Source organism: Cyprinodon variegatus, unplaced genomic scaffold, assembly GCF_000732505.1.
Source record: "Cyprinodon variegatus isolate N-32 unplaced genomic scaffold, C_variegatus-1.0 Scaffold2, whole genome shotgun sequence".
Taxonomy (NCBI): Eukaryota; Metazoa; Chordata; class Actinopteri; order Cyprinodontiformes; family Cyprinodontidae; genus Cyprinodon; species Cyprinodon variegatus.
Genome location: NW_015150455.1, coordinates 1,826,582 through 1,848,286, shown reverse-complemented (window position 1 = coordinate 1,848,286; position 21,705 = coordinate 1,826,582). Strand labels below are relative to the sequence as shown.

At 38.5% G+C, this 21,705-nt stretch overlaps 1 protein-coding gene across 2 annotated transcripts in view; it reads left to right on the top strand.

Annotated features, from left to right (window-relative positions):
• The window catches only part of LOC107103956 (G patch domain-containing protein 8-like), a 64,747-nt gene extending 46,020 nt beyond the window's left edge, over positions 1-18,727 (top strand). For both annotated transcript variants that reach the window (XM_015403938.1, XM_015403863.1), the window contains exons 3-5: positions 5,187-5,324; positions 12,080-12,210; positions 14,138-18,727. In XM_015403938.1, coding sequence (XP_015259424.1) covers positions 5,187-5,324; positions 12,080-12,210; positions 14,138-17,933 — 4,065 coding nt within the window. In that variant the 3' untranslated portion in view covers positions 17,934-18,727. The remainder of the gene's footprint in view (positions 1-5,186; positions 5,325-12,079; positions 12,211-14,137) is intronic.
• The last annotated feature ends 2,978 nt before the right edge of the window (positions 18,728-21,705 follow it).

Sequence of the window (21,705 nt, the reverse complement as noted above, 5' to 3'; positions counted from 1 at the left end):
ATAATTACCTGAGTATCGTCTTTTAGTTCAATTTGAAGACAAACTAATTAACTACTTTTCAGGAGAGGTTTGTAGAAATTAGGACCTTCCCTTTTATATTTCAACCGATATGGTCCTGGCTTACAGCACACACCGTCTTGAAATGCTGATAATCGTTACATTTGTGTTAACATAGTGAAAGAGCCATGTTCTGGGTGCCTCTGGTAGAGATGAACCTACTGAGATAAGGAGGCGCATTTATCTCGCAAATGAAGCAAAGGTTTCTGGCTCTGATATGAGCTGGGTCTTTGAGATAAAAGAAGATGGTACTTCATGAGATGAATGACTTCAGTTTTGCCTGGAGGTTTCCCATAGGACCCCTTTGATAGGCAGAACACATAATAGTGTCTATCCTTATCATAAACCCCTTTTTGTAAGTCCGTGGGGCGGAAAGGAATAGGGGTTACATCTCATCTTGCTTGTAAGGGCTTAACGAACAGTAGTGTTTCGCAGTTTGCAAACCTTGATGGATTTAACGGTGTATACTTGATATAAAATATCACAATATTTTTTAAAGCAACCCAAAATCGGTATAGTGTAATCTATACCGAATAGATTGTGTATGAAATGAATAGATGAAAATTATTCATGCAATTAAATACATTTTACTTTATTGATAAAAAGTACAGTTATAATTATTTTGAAGATAGGTTATGAAGTTCCAATCAGTAGATTTTCCCCATCCCAATATACTGTAGAGGAGTGCTTCATCTAAAATGGAAAAGTGAACAAATACACAAAGTGATGAAAGAGCTTGAGCTAGTCAGAAATAATCTGTTCTTAAAAATGATCAATAAAATAGTATAAAACTGTACAATAGACTTTTAAAATGTAAAAGTCTATTGTACACTAGTAATCGTCTGTATCCTATGGTTACAGAAGAAGATCTTTTTTTTTGCATTATTTAAAAAAGTATCTGCTAGATGGCAGCTCTCTGATAAGCTATTAAAATGCACTAACAGGAAAATGAACTACTAGCAATAATAATTTTAATGAATTTTTCTTCATAAATTTAACCACACTATATTCTCAAGGGTATCGAATTGCCCTCAAAATCAGAGAAAGAAAGTGTTTCAATATCTCTCATGCTCATGTACATTAAATCCACTACCTAGACAAGCAGACCTCTGCTAAACACATGATAATTAATAAGTTGCTGTGTTTTAAGAGAGATACTACAGTAGGTTACCACCTCTAATGTACTAATGATATTTCATAACAACTAAATATTCCCCTGTCAGCTGTTAGCGGTATTACAACAAAGTGGAATCAACTTTATGTGGCCTCTAAATTATCTTGGGAACAGTGTGTAGTGTGTGGAATTCATGTACTCTATCAGCATCTCTGGCAATCCAATGGTTGTGTCAGTGGGCTGACATAATATTTAAGCCTTTGTAATGAAAATAGTAGATCAAATAATGGCAAGTAACCCAATGGATTTGGCAATACAAGGTCTCACTGTCTTTTAAAGCAAAGAATAGGATAGTTCTACAGAATAAGAACATGAAGATAGTACATCTTTATTAGTCAGTTGATTTGGAACGTGACTTGTAATACATTTTTAAGTCATTGTGGATATTAATCACAAATGTTAAAGTAGCGTCCCCAGTAATGCCAAAATTAAATGCTGAGCAACACATTCTGTACACAAGATAAACTGTTAAATAAAACTGCATAGATAAGTGAATAAACAATCCCACCAATTTTAATACAAAAGGTCCATAGATTGTTATATTTTATTTGTTGTAAAATCTATAAAAAAACACTATACAGACTTGAAAAATTCCAGAATTAAAATGTTGTGTCTATGCTTTTATCTAGGTTTTATATTAATGCATTATGCACTATTTAATTTCTGTGGATATATTTGTAACTGATTATTTCTGTAAAACAAACAGCACATGTTCGTTTTCATAGCAGGTAAAAAGAAAAAAATCTTCTAAGAAATGCACGTTTCCTGATAATTTGGTGAGGGTCGGTAATTATTCTTATTTATGTCAGTTTTAGGAATGGAAATGTCATTTCTTGGAGAGACACAAGACAAGAAAAGAAAAAAAAAATCAAGAAACATTGAAGAAGATTAACATTTACAAGCCTGCAAAATTAATCTGAAAACATGACACATTGAATGTTCATTCAGGCCTGCAGATATATCAACTGTGTTTAGATGAGAATAGATTTACACTAGTGAGGTAAATTGAGGTCGAGATTAATTTAGCTCTGGCATTTCAGTTTGACAGACTGTGTATTATTGGACAAGCTTCAGTGTGTGTTAGGATGCTCCTTCTGCCTATGTATTTCTATAAATGGGTTTAAGCGCGCCAACATGCGGGGTAAGGGTTAGGAATAACACGCGTGTGTGTCTTCAGAGCCAATTAAAGTTCTCATGTTTGATTTTGGTGTACAACAGAAAAATTGTTTTCTAGGGTGCCTCTAACACAAACAAATTACTCTTGAGTGCACACACAGATATACACACATTTCTGCTTTGGTGCCTTCGCACCTTTTCTTTTTGTTTCCTCATGTGTACACTCCATACTATATTTCATTGTTAAAAGTAATTATCCTGACAGAATGCAGGGAAGTGAGAGGAAGGTGTTAGAATATATCCTGAGGTAAGGCCAGGCGAAAAATTTGTCAAAATCACACACAGAGAGTATAAATGCATCTACGCATACACCCTAGCATTCATTATTTCCACCTCATCTCTTAAGTTTAACTCCAAGGAACGATGGTCTCTGTGATTGGATCATTTCCTGGAAGTGACCTAAGCTTGCAGGTCAGATCAATACCATGGCAAACACATACACACTTCCAGAAGCACAGGATCGATATATATCAGTTCCATCTGGGTTCATTTCAGTCTGGAAGAGCCCTGTCAGTCCTTTTTTCTTCTTTTCACTCTTTATGTGTATATGAAACTGACTGACAGCTTGAAGTGTGGAGGTGTTCTTGCAACGCAATGAAATTGTGGCAAAAAAGATTTTGTAGCTAAAAATAAAGAGCTTTAGCTTTGTGGAATAAAATACCCAAGTGCTCATTTAGGTTAGATTTCTAACTGTTGCAGCTATTTCTCCATATCATTTAAAAGATTGAATAGATTCCCATTCATCAAGGTTTTCCATATCGTTGATATTTAAAATGATGTTATGCTTTGTGGTTGTTAAAAGTAAAATAAAATGAAATAGAATAAAACAATTTTGAGTTAACTTTTCTGTTTGTTTGTTTCTTTGTTTAGGTGAAGGTTTGCGCAAAATACATTTAAAACATATCCGTCATGTGTTTTCTCTTTGTTAACAATACAATATATCAAAGGAAAAATGCAATGTCAAGTACTCACTGTGCAACAGCAAGCAGGCTTTTATTACTGGCTAACTTTGTTTATAAGATAATGAAACTAGCCAAACTGAAAGCAAATATATCTATTTATGTCTATAAAATTATAAAAAGAATATAAAATTATAAAAAGAATATTTAGGATTGTGCAACCATTTGTTGACTGAAACCTTAGGTGGGGGGTTAGTGGTTAGGGAAGAATCCTGAGGTTCTCAGTTCGAGCCCCACTCCCACAGACTGCAGTACTCTTGGTCCCTGAGCAAAGACCCTTAACTCTACACTGCTCAACGGGCGCCAAGCAATGGCAGCCCACTGCTTCCCAAGGGGATTGGTTAAATGCAGAGTTCATTTCATTGCTGTGTACTTGTGACAGTGTAATGACAATAAAAATGCTGGGGAGCTTAAACTACCAGAGCAATATCAGTCAAATCATATCCAGCAGTCTTAGAAAACACCATACAGATGAATCTAGAGTGTGATGTGAATCTGTGGCCTAATCCTAATATCCAATCCTAGAATGACATAAGCACCAAGTTTAATACTGATATCCAATCAGATCTGACCCATTTCTGAATGAAACATAACAAGTTTGTTGTTTTTATAAATCCCCTTTACGTCTAGCTTTTAGATTGAAGCAAAAGCTCCCGCACAAATATTTTCTACTGATGTACAGCCTTCCCTCTCCCAGAAAGCTTCTTTTAAAAGGTCTCAAGGCTTGATTTGCATGTATAAAATATTGAACAAATATTTATGGACAATATATAAGTTTGGGCTGATATTTACTTATGTCAGTTGGTCCTGAAAAACTCACCGGGTGACCCAGGACTTCACAAACAGAAAAGAAGAGCACCAGGATGTAATTAAAATTGAAACAATGTGAATAAAAGGAGGAGATGAAGTAAGGAAGAAATTAATTGACTGAAAGCAGGAAAATAAAAAAAAGACTAGACAAAGTGAGGAAGGAAAGAATGGACGAAGGATGGAACGAAGGATAGAATGAAAAAAAGAAGTGACAACCTCAAATTAAATTCCCATCATGTCAGAGTAGAACAGAATTCAATAGTGTTTATTGGCAGCTCCTAGCCTCAGGGAAATTACATTTTGAAGCAGAGCATGGCATGAATGCACTACTAACCCCCCCCCCCCCAACACTAGTGCACACACTCAAACATAGCCATACACAAACAAGTGAACACACCTATGTACACAGCCCTGTGCAAGGCTCTGGACCCAAAAAAGGCCTTCTGGTTGATGTGAGCATGCAGACAGGCAATTTATCCCCTTGGGTCTATATGCCATTCATTCAGTGCATGTGTGTCTGTGTGTATGTCTCTGTCATTGTGCTACTGTGCTTACCTATTTGTGCGCATGCAATCTTGTTTATACACATCCAGGATTTTTCCGCTGCAAAGAAGTCTAAATTGTTCTATTCAGACGGTCATGCTTCCTGTCGATCCAATGTCATTTCCTTCACACCCAAACTCAACACATTTCCTATAAATGTACATACGCAGGTTTAATATTATTGTGCTGGTGTTAAACATCTACCTCCAGGCTCCGGCTGCCGTAAGAATAGAGCTTCAGTGACTTTGTTCAGCTTCCAGCAGTGCCAGTAAAGGAACCTCTGTTTAATAGGATGCCGTTTAACAGTTTTATGTGGAGCACATGTAGAGGATTTTATTGCTGATGTCTTTGGGATGCAGATTTGCTCTAAATGGATAACTGTCTGCCATTTGCTCCTCCTCTCACTTTCTATGTCTCTCTAACCCTTTATGCTCTTATTCTGAATGCTTCTGTCTTTCTTCCTGCAGGAGTGCACAGAGAGGGCTTTGGGTTGCTCGATCGAGGATCTGAAGTCACTTTTCTACTGCGAGTTATGTGACAAGCAGTACCTGAGACACCAGGAGTTTGACAACCACATCAACTCCTACGACCATGCACACAAACAGGTAGACAAACGATGCACCTGACATGCTCATACACAAACTGGCAACATATAGACAGAAAAACAGGCCTCATTTTTTGATTTCCTATAGTAAAATTTGGATCTGTTACTATTGCACTTTATGTGTTGATAGAAAACGTGGAAACACTCTGCCAGAATGTTTGCGCTTCTGAGCTGGAATGTGACAGTTTTATTGTTAGATCATAACAATTACGTTAAACAAATATCAAGTGCTCAATTTTTCTATCCTTTAATGCATTTTAACCTTTTATGTATATAAGCTGCTTTGGTAACACCTGATAATTATTTGTTCATTTTTGTTTATTGGTTTTTTAACTTTATTTAATTTGATTTAAAGTATTAATAAAGGCCTTATATGATTCTAGGCTTCAAGATATCACAATTGGAGACACAGGGTGTGTGGCTCTACAGCTGCATACCAAAAGGGCAACTCTAACTTTAGTACACATAAATAAATGCATATTTCATGAGCTGTTCCTTTGATACAGGTCCAGCACTTTATCATCATATTTTAGGGCAATCATTCTGGTATTTTGTTGTAACTCTTGCAGAACACATAGAGAAAGTTTTATTTGAAATGAACTTGTGTTGGAAAAATCCCCAAAAAGTAAACTTTTAAAGTTGCATGGCAATAGTTTAGAGTACAGTATGCACAAATGAAAAGTTACAGAGACACCTAGAATTAAAAACAAATCTGCAAAATTTGTAAGTTAAAAATGTAAAATTTCAGTTTGAAATAAAACTTATTTTTGGATAGTTTTTGCTCAAGAATAATTTTATCATTCAATTTTGGGTGAGTTAAAGCTATTGGACTATTAGTAGAAGGTCTGCCGCGGGTTTTTTCCTCCTCTTACACCCACTTCACCTCCAGTCTGGACTAACAAGCTGAAAGTTCTTCCTGATAGCCCATTCTCCTCAAGCTATCTGTTGTCATGCCAAGACATATACTTGCACGCTAAAGCGTACAGACATGCACTTACCCTTGTACACTTGTCCGCAAACACAAGGCGATCTCTCAACCAAGCCAAAGCGCTTCCTACTTCTGAACGCCCACACTGTGCATCATGAAATAAACATCGAGTAGGGGCCGTTCCTCCTCTGTCATTGTTCTTTGGAAATGAATTGAGGCAACTGCAGGCCAATGTTAATGCTTTGTTTTAGCCAACGGCAGGCACATGAAACGAGCTGCATGAGGCACTGAGCTGACAGTAGCCAGCGGTACAGTGGAAACACACACTCAACCATACACCCACACACATATACACAGACACACGTGCAGAAATAAAAGGATGCATGCACACCCTGCCTACAGACAACAGATGAAATTCTAGCTGAAGACAGTTTCCCTGCAGGAGTATTGGCTTTGGAAAATGGAAGCTGATTGCGTTTGCTTTGTCTCCTTTTTCTTGCCATCGATTCCAGGGTAAATATGTCTATATAAAGGACTTTACAAGTCCTTACTGCTGATTATGTTCATTGATTTTACTAAAACAATCCCAATTTTTTCGTTTTTCGATTGAGGGAGGGGTTATGCGGGTGGTGGGTGTAGGTGTTCAGCCTATTAGCAGGTCTACTTAAAAGCTGCTTAAAAACTATCATCCCTTATGCAGGAGAATTGGAATAAACTTTGGCTTAACACAAAACAAATATAAATGTACTGTAGCATAGTTTATAAATACAGACTCTATCTAAAATTCTGGACCAGGAGAAATTAAAAATATTTATTTTTATTGCATTTTAGGCTGGAATTTAATCTATTCACCCATATTGGGCCATGAAATTGCAAGGCACACAAATTCAAAAGGTACATATCACATCCAGATGGCTAAAAACAGAGGGGAGATCTTCTTTATTGAAAGGTAGAGAGGACATAATGGATAACAAAGGAGTAAAACAGGCAGTCACCTGAATGGCAAATGGTTAATTAAAGGGTCTGCTGATGTTTTAGTAACATCTAGGATACATCCAGTGGCTTCAACTTTTTTATGTAGCTATCAACTCTTGAGATTACATATGGAATTTTCTGCCTCAAAACTCATTTTGAGGTCAATACATTTTAACTGTTAGAGGTAGTAATAATTACAGGTAATGTATGGATTTATATAGCTTAGTGCCAGCAGACAGACACTTAAGATGTTTTCTGATGGAGCTCCACCACGTATAACACCTATAGGCACCTAAAGAGCTATACATGTATTGTTTCAGAGGAAATAAGAAAGGAACTACCTAAAATGTGACTGGATTGCATCAGCTTAACTGGTGAAATAGGCTAAATGATATGCTAATTCAATGCTAATTTGCTTTGTTTTGCAAGCTGAACTTTTTAATACACAATTTTTAGCTATAAAGGGAATTGGAATGTCAGCGTATGTTCCAATGAAATATTTTTGTTGTAAACCTTTATTTAGAGGTAAACTTTAAATAAAGGTTTAGAGGTTTAGACATTGGAAACTGGCAATACAGACATAAGAAATTCCAAATGGTACTTTCTGCTCTCTCTATTGAGCAGTTGAGTTGGGATATTATAGAGTTGAATTGTCCCTGTAAAATGCCTTCAAATGACATGTGTTGTGAATTGGTGTTATATGAATAAACTGAATTGTATTGAAACTGAATAAATTATGAATAACAACATCTGGCCAGCCTTCGACAGGCTCATGTAATTGTACAGACAAAATCAGGAGATATATTTCCCATGATTTGAAACACAAGGTTTTCATGAGTTTTAATTGTCTTGATTGCATGTTTTTTGAAAGGGTTTGGATGTAACATTTTACTGGGTTTTGCTTAAAGTTTGCAAGCTAAGGGACTTTTTTATGTAAGAAAATATGTTGGCAAATGCACAAAGTAGAAGGTATTCATCATCATATATTTGTTCTGTTAGAGACTGGTCTGTTCCACTTACTGACTGCCACAAACAGTATTAGTGCAGCATCTCAGATCTTTTCTTTCTCTTTTTCGCTGTTTTCCCCAGCCACAGTAGTTCATCTTACACGCTTGTTTAATCCAGCATGATTAATATTCCCTGTAGGATAAGTTTGGCATCGTAACTACTCACAGCTTCCCACATCTATACACTTGACAAACATCTGGCGGCTCAGGCATCTACATGTTTCAGTGATCCAAAACCCACAGCTCCAGTGGCGTATACCTGGAGCTATCCTTGGTAAGCACAGAGTGGGAGGTTAAGCATCCCTCGATAATGTAAAAAGACACCAGCTTGTGTAAGACTCAGCTGAGATTAACCTGACAACTGTCAACTTCTGCAATGGATCCAGCTTGCAAAAATGAGTGAGTATATGAATAAATCTGATGAGTGAGGCACTAATCTGATGAGTGCATGCTAGTAAGTGTGAGATACATATTGCATGGGAGGATAACAGTGTAACACAACCTGAAAGTACATGTGGCGTAATCCTGTTGAAAATTACAATCCAAGATTACATTTACAAATATATGAAGCAAACAACAAACCTTGAGCTCACACTAGCAGAAATTTAGAATATACTGGAAAGCAAAGGGAAGAAAGTGTTGCACAAGTTTGCAGTTATTCCTGAACTCCTGATTCGCATCCCTACCCTTTAGATTTGTGTGGCGACAAAAAGTCTGTGCACTCTCACACCTGCCAAGGATGGATAAAAGAGGGATTAAAGCATGTCAGAAAAGGAAACAGGAGTGAGAGGCATGAATCATTGTTTCCATGAAAGAACCAGTACACCCATGGCTAAAGATTCACATAAAGGAATTCACACACACACACACACTCCCACCTGTCGAGGTGGGCCCAAGCTAATTGACCTATCACATTCTTTAAAATGAAAGCACACTTTTTCTTTCTGTTTTTCTTCATGTTTCATGCATTTTTGTTTATGTGTGTTTGGCATGATCAAACAACCAAAGATATTGCTTTGTCTTGCTCCCACACACAAGATAGTTGTCAAAACCCCTTTGGCAACACATTGTAAATCAGTTGTTTTCCCTTAGCACTTTCATGTAATGCACCGAAATAATGAGGGAGTATATTTTAAGCCCACCATCCACGATAACGCCAGAAACATGACAACATAATATTTTACACAGCCAAGTTTTTTTTTTCTTATCCAAGAGCACGAAACAGATAGTCTCCACCTTTAAAAGAGTTGTGATTCAGTTTTTTGGGTTCAAAATACATTGAATATTATAGTGAACATTTAGAATTTCACTACCTGATGTAGGCTGTGAGGGTAAACACTTCACAAAGCTTGAAAATCATTTAATGGAATACAATGAAAATGTTCTCTCCCCAAGGAAAAAATGAAAAGTATTGCATTTATACTTTATTATACATTTTTGTTTTCTAAGAATAGGAAAATACAGCATCCTGGAGTACTTCAAAACTCCTCCTGCCAGGCCTTAGAAGAGATAGGACAAGATGCTCGAGGGCATAGAGCAGTCATCATTAGCCATGCTGGGCCAAGACGCAGAACAAGTTACTGACATTGAAGAAAAGCAGCCCAAAAACAAATGATTGCAGGAAGTGTGGGGATGTGTAATTTTAGTAAGGGCAGGCTGAAAAATGATCTGCTAATGAGTTAGTTGGACATTTTGGACATATTTCAGGTGTCTATAACCAGAAATGTGGCCAAACTCTGATTGTGTTTCACAAATGTGAACAAGAACCTGCTCTTAAATCACTAACTTGTATGTCCAGAAGACTCATCTCTGAAATGTATTTATAGTCTGTCAGGAGGAAGAAAAACATTTTATTAAACACCCAGGTAAAAAAAGTACACACAAACACTCACGCCTGTTTGCCTTATCTATATATTTGTGTTGAATGTAAATTAAATTTTGTTAACTATAAAACAAATAAATTAAAATAAAACCAACTTTAATTTTGCAGAAGTTTCAGTTTCTGTTAAACGTAATGGATGTTAGACATCCATCTGCCTTCTCTTGTATTGCTCCAAGCCACAGTTGTTGCCTGATCTTCTGCATCTCATTGATGTCATTGGAGATTCGCTTTGAGCGCACAAAGGGGGTGCATAAGAACAGGGAGACAGATTTTTAGAAAAATACATTTCAACATTTCAAAGGGCTAATAACCATCCTGATCTTGCTACTTGCTACTGTGTAATCCTTTCTGTCCAGTCTCCTCTCCAGGTTAGTTGTTGGCTGCGTAAACTGAAAACTCACGAGATTTGGCTAAGAGTTCCAGGGCCTAATCTTCAGAGGTTGTGTATTTAAACACTTGAAAACATTCATAGAAGGTACAAAGCTATTTGTGTATGCAGCACAGCATAATAGTATTTTGAAAGTTGGGTGCAAACTTCCACATAAAAATTCAGCAATCTTTGTAGCTGCAGGAACATGAGCTTCAAAAACAGCTCTAGACAATTTTATTTTTTGAATTGCAGCCTTGAAAACAGTAATAAATACATAAAAAGTAATGTATATATATAATATATAGAGTACTATATAAATATAACTGGTTTAATAAAATATACATACATTTATGTGGCAATAATGAGCCCCGATAGTCTTCAGGTAAACACATCAGTCTGATGGATGCACTGACTGCCATTTTGCTCCCAAACTGTGCTGGTAAGCCCTGACTGGCAGCCCGTCACATGCAAGAAGATGTTGGCACATGCACATATACTGTACTCTAGCTCAGACGGACAAGCTTTAAAACCAGGAGACTGGAGAACAAACAAAGGGAGATAGTGAAAGATGAACTACCTTTAGTTGTTCCAAACTGTATGCATTTAATCCAGCCTTTATTTATTGATTTATTGTGTATCGAAATTAAATTTGATCCATAATAGATTCTTTTTTATTTGGGTGTGACTTATTGCAGTTTATATGTCCATGTTGGGTTTGATTTGTGGTTTAGCAGATACATGTAAGAGCAATCTAAAGATTGCAGGATAGAACACTGATAACTTTCTCAAATTGTAGTCATCATATCTTTAGAGATATTTGCATGTCTTTGCTGTGGTTGTAAATGTTGATGTGGAATTAGAAAGCAGATAGAAATATAAGAAAAAAAAATCCTCAAAAAAAAAGGAAATTATGAAAAAAAAAAAATTCTTATTCTTAGTGATTTTGAACCATTGAAAATGGTCAAGCCTTCAAGAAAAGTAAAGCTTTTTTAGTTGTCCTGTTGGATTACTTTAAATTTGAGCTTTGTACGTTATTGTCATTTCTGATCAACTTTTAAGAACTACTTTTTACCTTTGCTGCTATATTTTCTAAAGATGTTATTTTCTAGGTGTAGATTGTTTCAGTTGCTTTTTTTTATCCATAAAAGCAGTCATCAGACAATGTTTGTGGTTCCTTTGATGTAAAATCAGAAGTCAGTGAATCATTTTTCTTAAACTGGGATCATTATTTCATTTAAAGTTCTGTTGCCTCCTTCTCTGTCAGAAAAACATAAATGAAGGACCTTCCAACAGTTTAGAAACAGCATCAGTAACTCCCTCATGTCAAGTGCTTCTGTAGGCTGCTCTTCAGTGTTTGGTAGTGTTTTGGTCTCAAGCTGTGTGTTAAAGGAAAAAACCCTTTTTCCTCAAGCTGAATGAAGTTGATTGCCCATGAGCTTTGGGGGAGAACATCTGCAAACAGAGCTTGCTGACGGCTTTGAAAGACAGCTGCATGCAGAGAGCCTGTGAAACTAATTTCTCTCTCACATCTTCTCTCTGTCATCTTTTTTCCTCCCCAACCACCCACCCCTTTTTATTTGTCTGCTTCCCGCAGAGGTTGAAGGAGCTGCAGCACCGAGAGTTTGTTCGCAATGTGGCCTCAAAATCATGGAAGGACCAACGCAAACAGGAGAAGGCTCTCAGGCGCCTGCATCAGCTTGCACAGCTGCAGCAAGAAAGGCAGCGGTGAGCAGGAGGAACGTGTGTATGTGTGTCTGACCGTGGCAGTCTGTGTGTAATGAGACCAGTGGCAGCAGTCCAGAGGGGTTAGAGAGCGTCACATCCAGTCATCGCTTCTTAGACTTGATGGATGCAAGCACAGATTTGAGAGCACTCAGCTGGCTAGATAGGCCACAGGTGAAGTAAATATAACATAAAGACACATTCTTGCTGACACGTGGAGAGTGGATGATTTCTAGGTGAAGGAGATGCAGGTTTTTTTGAGGATGCCGAGGAGTAGAAAAAATGTAAAGTTAATTATACTAGAGAAAAAAAAAGTTAAAACTTGCCTGTGATCTTAGTTATAAGAAGTGATAAGAAGTGTACACCACTTAATAATCATCTTGGTTGTTCTTATGTTATTTTCAATTGAGTGTTCTTCTATATTCAGATGAAAATAGGAGGATATCACTGTGAAAACAAAACAAAGGATGTTTTCTTTTACTCTTTCCTTATTGTTATTCATGTGGGAGTATTCTGTTGAGAGTGCAGCAATATAATCTGTGCTAAAGTTACATACTTTATGGAATGGACTAAACAAATATTTTATTTATACATTAATAATAGAAGTGCTGGGAAGTTGTCCTAAAAAAAATCCTGCAACCAAACAGTTATAGAACTATAGGTACTAGTATTTATATTTCTGTTAATAACTTCATTTGGCACAAGATGACTTAATGACTCCTCAAGTGAAGGATTGTGAATTTACTTTTACAGCTTGAAATATTTTGAACCTTTATTTGCTTTTCATCTTATAGATATAGTTATAGTTTTTAAATAAGAATAAAACAATTTATATCAGTTAAAAGAGTAAGTCTTACAAAGAACTTTGCTCTCATTAACCACAATTTTTGTTCCATCTTACTTGCAAAGAAACAGGCCTGATTAGTGGCAGACCTGTAGTTTCGACAGATTACTTATAGATAAACTGTCTTCATACATTAGGGGGGCAAAAAGCAACACATAATACCCAAATACAATAAATAAATAAAAATCGAGAATAGTGGAGAGAACAAAACACGTGATTTATCAATGGAGAGAGTCTTAAAGTTTCTAAGGACGGCACCATACCACAGTGAGAGCCATTGCAGAAAATAGAAAAACCTGAAACAGTGGGGAACCTAACCAGGAGCAAACAGGATAAATGACTCATCCAGGAGCTCACAATAGAATCCATAATAGCATCTACATCACTGGAAACATCATGCCAATAGGGATGTTTCTGGTCTGGGATGTCGATCCTATTTATTATGTATGAGGGATCGTGGATCAGTTTAAATACATCAAAATACTTAAAAAGGTCATGTTTTGTTATGCTATGCTATAATAAGAAATGTCCCTAAAACCTGAGCTTGACAAGACAAGAACGTCAAACAGCATCTTCATTCCAGACCAACAAGCTTAATGTTAGGAGTAGTCAGCCCAGTCCCTGGACGATAGACCTGGAGAAAACTCAGAGGCTGACATTAAGCCTGTTACATTATTTCTGAAGCAAATATTATTTAAATAGGCTGCAACATCCCTCATGCATTTGCGAGGAAAGGAACAGTCACTTCTTAAGCACATTTCCTTATGTTTAACACAACTCTAATTGACATATGATGAAAAAAAGAAAAAGAATTAAGATAATTGAGCCAATAATAACCAATAATAATCCAATAACAAAATTTGTACTTAAAACATTAATGTAAAAGAAAAGCTCAACAGATATTTAGGAGAGCCTATTATTTAACTTTGCTTTTCAGGGATCAATGACAGGAAATATGACCAACAGTGTGCCATTTGATTTAGTTCTAAGATGTAATGGATTGTGTTTTAAACACCAGTTATGTTTTATTTTGTGAAAAATGTGAAAGAAGTAAAATCTTTTTGTGTATTTTATATCTTGTTGCAGAGTTCCAAGAAGGACTTATGGGCTTATACATGCAGCTAAAGCTTTTAGTCAGACACAAGATAAAGATGTGAACCAAAGAAACTGCAGCTCAGAGGACAATCCTAAATCCTGTGACCACCGCCAGCAAAGCACAGCTACAAAGCCAAGGACTTTCAGCAACAAGTCAGATGATTCATGCCAATCTCTTTTAGAAATACCTTTAGCCACAGCTCTACAAGAGTCTCCTCCAATCTCTTCAGTGTCTCATACAGACCCTCCATCGTTGCATCGTGAATCTTGCCACAGCTTTTGCTCCCAACTGCCTCCCTCTGCTCAGGGGAGGGTGGGTGGAAGGCTTGGAGTGTCCTTCTGTTTCTCTCGGAGAGGACCCAGGCTAGAGCCTTCTGCTTCTGTCTTCTCTGACCTGGAGGAAGAGGAGAGAGAGAGGAGGGAACAAATGAAGGAAAAAGTAAAGGCGATAATGGAAGATATTGACAAGGAACTAGGGGAAGCAGATGAAAGTGAAAAGGAAAAGTCCAGTTCTGAAAGCATAGTGTTGAGAGACAAGAAACCAATCCCCGGAGAGTTCACAAGGAAAGAGGAACAGATGGAATGTTTTCCTATTTCCTCTGCAGCCACTGATAATCAGAGTCAGGACTTATTAATTCCCCAGTCACAGGCTGCAATGACTCTGTGTGAAGCTGCACTAGCATTGTCTGAGATGGACATCAAACAGAAAGACAGAGTTGAAGAAAGACATGAAGTAACACTGAGACAGAGGGATGGTGATCATTTTCTAGATGTACAAGGAAAGGATGGCTCAAGTCACCTGAGATGGCCTGCCAGTTTGCTTAAGTTCACAAAGTCCCATCCACACATTTCCTACAGCTGCAACCCGCTCTGCACAAATGCTGGACCTGTGGAAAGGCTTACTGAAGATCCACGAGAGTCGCAACAAAATCTGCTGAGTGCTCTTTCAGGTGAATTAAATTCGTTTGTGCCAGCTGTTCAAACAGCAGATGCTCACTCCTGTTTACAAGAACGAGAAAGACATGAGATGAGAACACACAGACAGGGAAAAGATAAGCAACATATCAATGTAGAGACAGAAGCACATCTGCTCCTTGAAAACAAAGAGCTTCAATCACCAGAATCAGCATCAGACAAAGGAAGGTGCCTGCTAAGAGAGGAAAATTGCACGGGGGTAACCCCCCATCCATTTGACCCCACTCAGAGTGACAGCTCTGATACAAACTCACAATATACTCCAGGAGGCAGATTAGTGGGTGCAAGAGGGATCAGGAAGAGAGCCATCACAACCCTGAGCTGTAAATTAGGGTCTGTCATCCAGCCTGGCACACAGGGGATATGCATCAGCTCGTCCAGGTGTGAATGTGGCAGTGAGACAATACACAAGTGTGCCAGAACTCCAGAGCCACATGTGGGTGTCCCAAAAGTGTCACCAAGAAAGAAAAAGACCAACACCAAGAAACACAAGCTGGCAAAAAGAAAAAAGAAGAGGAATAAGAAAGAAAGATCCTCAAACAAAATACAATTACGAAAGTTCAAAGTGCGGAGCGTTGTCTCTGAAGTCCGGAGAGCAAAAGACACTGAAAAGAGTTCGACAAGGAAACTTAAGCAAAGAAAGGAAAGAACGAAGGGGGTGGCTGGCTCACGCAGTAACTGTCTCCTGGGGAGATGTGCGGCTGAACCAGCATCTGTCTCTGTCAGAAAGAGGAGGCCTCAGAGGAGCAACTATGGTAAACTCAAGTCAAAGCTGGGCAGTGAGCAGGCTGAACCATACAGTTTGTGCTCTGGGCTCAGGGGCAGAGTAGGGGAGAGAAAGCAAGAAGGGGATGCAGCCGCTTTTCCCTGGCGGTCCCATTTCTTTCGTTCCCCCTCACCGGGATGCAACTCAACACAGTTTTGGGAAAGGGGTCACCATAGCAACTCCAAGAGTTTCATTGACTTCCGTTACCCTGACAACAACTGTGGTAGCAGCCTGATGAAAAAGAGGAAACTCCTCCGCAGGGACAGAGAATTCATTCATGAAGATAGGATGAAATCAGAGGGTTGGTCAGGCCGCAGAGATAGAGGCCTGACTTTAGACCCCCAGCGGTGGGAGTGGATGAGAAGTGGCCGTGCTGGAGACAGTCAGGACGGCAGGTTGAGGGTTGAATGGAGCCCGAAAAATAAAGGAAATCAGTGGGATTATGTGGGAAGGTTTAACCCAAGTCCCACATGCTGGAGCAGGAGACATGAGAAGACAAAAGATGTAGATTGGGACAGGAGTAGCATTGACACATGGACTTTTGGCAGTAATGACAGCTGGGAAGACAGAGAAACAAATAGATCAGTTTCTTGCGCCACGGCAACTTGTGACAGTAGAGATAGCCCAGGCAGAACATGGAGATGTGAAGACACAAGGCAGTCAAGTTCAAATCCCCTTTCAAGTCCTGAGTGGTGGACAAGCCGTCAGCCGTCCAGAGGCCCGAGTGGAATGGGTGCACAGGGCAGCAAATGCCCTAGCCCACGCTCATGTAGCCCCTGTAGCAGCACAAGCTTGTCAGAACTTAGCTGCGAGTGGAGCAAAAGCAGCACCTGCTCAGGAGTCACTGTTGATAGGTTAACTGTCGGCTCCTGCACAGTATCGTCAACTTTTCCAGAGACACCTCTAGAGGAAAGGAAGCACGCCAGCCCTACATTTACTCCATCCATGCCTCCCGTTTCTCAGTCATTCCCCCAGATTACCCAGCTGAAAAGGCCACGCCTCCATTGTGAGAGTAATTCTACACTGGTAAAGGAGACCCGTTCAGAGTTAGACAATGAATCCTCTGCTTCAAACACAGCTTCTCCTGGGAGGCTCCCCTGTAAGACTCTGGCACAGACAGCATCTAGAGCGCTGATTTTACCTCTCATTGGAAAACGCCCTGCGATCCAGAGAAAGGCCAGAGAAAAACAGGGTCTGCTGGAGAGGAGTCAGGAAAAGAAGAGAGAGGAGGATGCCAAAATCCACGAGGCTCTTGGCAGCCTTAAAGGTTCCCTGAACACTCCTGACTCTGATTCCAGCAGCATCCCAAATCTTTTTTTGCCTCAGATTAGGACAGATGACAAACAGACAGGTATAGAAAACACTGCACCAATCAGCTTTTCAGCAGAGGAGATGGACAAATACCGTGTCTTGCAGGAGCAGGCAAGAGAGCACATGCAGAAAGTCCTGAAAAATATTCATAAAAGTCCAGATATTCACACAGAGACAAGCAATACACTCAGCATGCAGACGGATAGTGCTGTTATTCTGCAAGAAAAATACAAACCTGCGCTTCAGCACAGCCCAATAGAGCCTCAGTTGATTCATCCAGATTTGTTGCAAAGACAACTTCAGCACACATTTCATGTCAGTGTCCCACTCTCAGAGGAGAGCTATACACACCCTGCTCCCCTGGGAGTTTCAAACCTCAACCCACTTCCCCCTCCTCCCCCAATGTCAAATCTTCAACATGTAATTTTACAACATACAGCTCTCTCCTTGCCCCACCATGTACCCTCCATTCCCAACTCATCTACTTCCCTTCACCAAAATTCTTCTCAACAACCTCCTTCCCTTCCTTATCCTCTTCACTTTACACCATTCCCCATTTCTTCCCTGTTTCCGACAATTTTGTTTTCCCATCATCCTATCCCTCTTGTCTCTCATGCCCCAGCATTGCATCCATCCACTCTCACTCCACTATCCCCAGTTGTCTTGCAACCTTTAAACTCACCGCCTTTCATTGACCGATCATGGCCAATGCAGTTTCAACAGAAGGCAACATGATTTTTCTCAGAGTCACTGCCATGTTTATTAATCTCTCTTGGCATCACTAAACAGTGACAAGACAAGAGGGAATGCCTGGGAAAAGCGTTTTGTTTTTGTTTTTTTCCCCCACCCAAACTAGGCCTCTCTTATTGGTGTGCACAAATCAGCACCATCTCTTACAGTACTTACATTTGCCCCCATAAACTTCACACATGAATATACACCAACAGATATTTACTATTCTCAAGTGAAAATGTGTCTCTTTGTTTGGCCTCTGCTCTGCTGCAGCTTACAGTTGAAATAAAACTTTATTTCTGTCCATTTGCCATCATTCCTCATTCAGGTCCAGTATAAAGAGGAAGGGTACACCTGCTTTTCAAAGACAAGCTGGGCTCATGTCATCCTCTCCTTTTCCTCTAGAGCTACAGGCAGACCAGGCACAGGGTAACAATAGAAAGGGATAATACTCCCTGCTTATCTCCATTTCATTCAGGTTATCTGGGTTAGACTTTAACTTTCAACAAAAAAAGATAACATACCAAGGACCAGGGGTGGTGGTGCCACAGCCATTTTATGTAAGCTCTGTGTGACATAGGAGTAATCCTGCCCAAAGAGAAATTTATATCACAAAGGACATAGATTAGTATATTTGAAACTATTAAAATTAAAATGTTTTTATACACTATTACCTACTAAATAAATGTATTGATAGATATCCATTTACAAAATTAAATGAGGAACATGATGTTTTTGTTTTTTGCAAAAATGCATTGAACAGTTCATGAAGCTGATATGTTATATTAAAGTGTGAGTGATAATAAAGGGGCTGTCAAAAGTTTTCAAAATTCTGTCTGATGTCTTGTGTTGCTGTTTTTTCTCCATAACATGTCTTCTGAATCTCAAATGAACTCCTGGTCTCATAACATACAGCAACTATCTGCTGTTTTATATTTGCTTCAAAAACAGGGATCACTTGCTTTTTAGCGTACTTGGTATCCAAATAACAAATGTACTCTGAATGATATTGAATTGGGAAGATAGTATTTTCTAAAGCAGGCCCTGATTATTAAACACATTACATTCTGCATGTTTGTCTGACCAAAGTTAACTAAAACAATACTGATTTATGTCAACATCAAAATTATCAGCAGTTAACAATCTAGTGTTACCCTGCAATTTTGACAAGCTGTCCTGCATGAAAACATCAGCAAGATGTCACTTTACCAAATATTGGTTGTCAAGCCAGATCTAGCGTACCTTTAAAAAATCAACCTATGCTAATACAGTCAAGATAAAAGATATTCATACAAATATCAGATGAAGTTTTAAAATCAGAGTCCCAACTTGTATCTACTGGTATCTACTGAAGAATCTGTGGCACTTAAAGGTTTTTACTTAGGAACGTTACTTTTAATTATTTTCATATGAACCAGAAAGCATCAGCCTCTAAGGTTGTCCAACCCTCAGCTTAGTCTTTAGTGACAAAAAACGAAGCAATACATTTTTTCAGTGAAAGTGTCAGATCAATATCTTAGCTTTTTTAATCAAACTAATCAAACAAGCAAATCAAAGCTGTGCCGTACAAATTCCCACTGGGAGAAAAAAAATGTCTGTAGGTGTCAATAAAAACGGACAGAAGAGACTGCAATGACTAGGATGTCAGGGGTAAGTGAAGTGAGACATTATCACAATACTAATGTAGGCCATGTAACACTGATGAAATGTGGCGGGATACTTCATTACACTTTAGAGCTGCTGAGGTTTCAAGTATATTGCGGCAATGTTAATAAAGTGTTGGATGGGAACTCTGTATGATCAAATGTCTGGTTATGAATTAGTTAAGTCAGTATCTATAATAATATCTCCTGATGTGGGATTATAAATGCTAAAATAATCTATGCCTCACCACCTTTAAAAGGCTACAAACTTAGAAGAGGTCATTGTCGTTTTGTATGTTGGAACCAAAAGTCTTGATTTTGGGGTTAGGATTACTAAATGTAGACAATCAAATAAAAAAAGATCTGACTTTAGCCTGTATTAAAGCTAATTTTTCTGAGCAGAAACCTAAAAAATGTGAATTTAGAGTTCCATGGAAAATTCAGTTTATACCTTTTTCATTTGAGGCATTTACCTCCTATGACTCTTTAGCACATGGTGCATGTATACAGTGTTAACCAAATTTACTGGCATGCATTATAAAAACAAATGTTTTATTGTACCAAACCAGATTCACACTGAAAATGTGAATGAAATGAAAATTAGAATGAATAAAAACTTTTAAATTGAGTAAATTAATTAATTGAAAAATATCCATCCATCCATTTTCTCCCGCTTAGTTCTTGTCAGGGTTGTGGTGGGGCCAGTGCCTGTCTCCGGCAGTATACGGGTGAGAGGCAGTGCACAACCTGGAAAGGTCACCATTCTGTCACATTGCAACACAAAGACACACAAAGACACACAACCAGGCACAAACACACAATAACACCTAAGGACAAGTCAATTTTGGACTGTGAGAGGAACTCGGAGTACCAAGAGAGAACCCACGTATGTACAGAGAGAACATGCAAACTCCATGCAGAAAGACCTGGGTAGGAATCAAACCTAGAACCTTCTTGCTGCAAGGCAACAGCCCTACCCACTGTGACTATCCACTGTTCAGCCCTAAACGAGAAATACTTAAAAAAAAAAAAAATTGTTAAGACAATCCCTGTTGGCATAAATTTTGGTACCCCTGATGTAATAACTTCTACAACAGTCTTATGACAGTACACACTACAACACTTCATATTGTCGGACAATAAAGGAAACAGGATGCTTACCCATTCCTCTTTAAAGAATCTCTCTTGATCATTCAAAGTCCTCTCTCATGCCCATTCCAGCTTACATCCACAGGTTTTCTGTCTAGTATTTAGAATCAAGGATGAATAATCATAAAAAATATGAATATCATGTCTTTGTAAGTCGTTTGGTCATACATTTTAGATCACTAAATGCTAAAATAAGTAATGACTACACACCTTCAGTTTCTACTTAGTATGAACTATGATAGTGAATGAAGTTTAAACTTAGAAAGTTGTAAATACATATTCTTAATGTCTAACATGGAGGATGACTTTGCCCTTTAAAAGGTTCCATATTTTGTGGGTGTGATGCATCTTATTGCTAAAAACTTAGGCCATTTTGTCTAAAGACTAATTTTTCTAGCCTAATTTCAAGCTGCTTTTAAACAGCAGAAAATAAGGGGCAGAAAAAAAATCCCAAACTTTTTTCATCATTAATAAAATAGATGAGTTTCATTCTCATATTTCTTGCCAAGGGTTATGGATGATTGTAACTGTTGCTATGCATTCAAGCCTGGTAATAAAGCTGCTTGCCAAATAGTTGATAGCAGCAGCGGTCGGCTCCCAGGGAACAGAACCCAGATGAAAACATAGCGGCATCCAGATGGCGTATGGACCCGGACTTCCAAGAGTGCTTGGAGAAATTGAATCGATTTTTCCTCCATGATATCAAAGAGCACAGGTCTTTACTGAGGTTAGAGAGAACAGCAGAGGGGGCAATAATCAGACAAAGACAATACTGAACACATATACCCCCAACACAGAGGTAGTGGCAAAATGTAATGCAGAGATTATGTATTTCAGAGCCTAAGTTTGTTTTCTCCTCCTCTTGACCCCTTGAGTACGGGACAAGGAGCCACTATAATTAAATGGACAAGAGATCAAACAGACAGGCTAAAATATAGCACAGCAATAGTTAGCACATTTAATCATAAACCTCTCTATCTCTA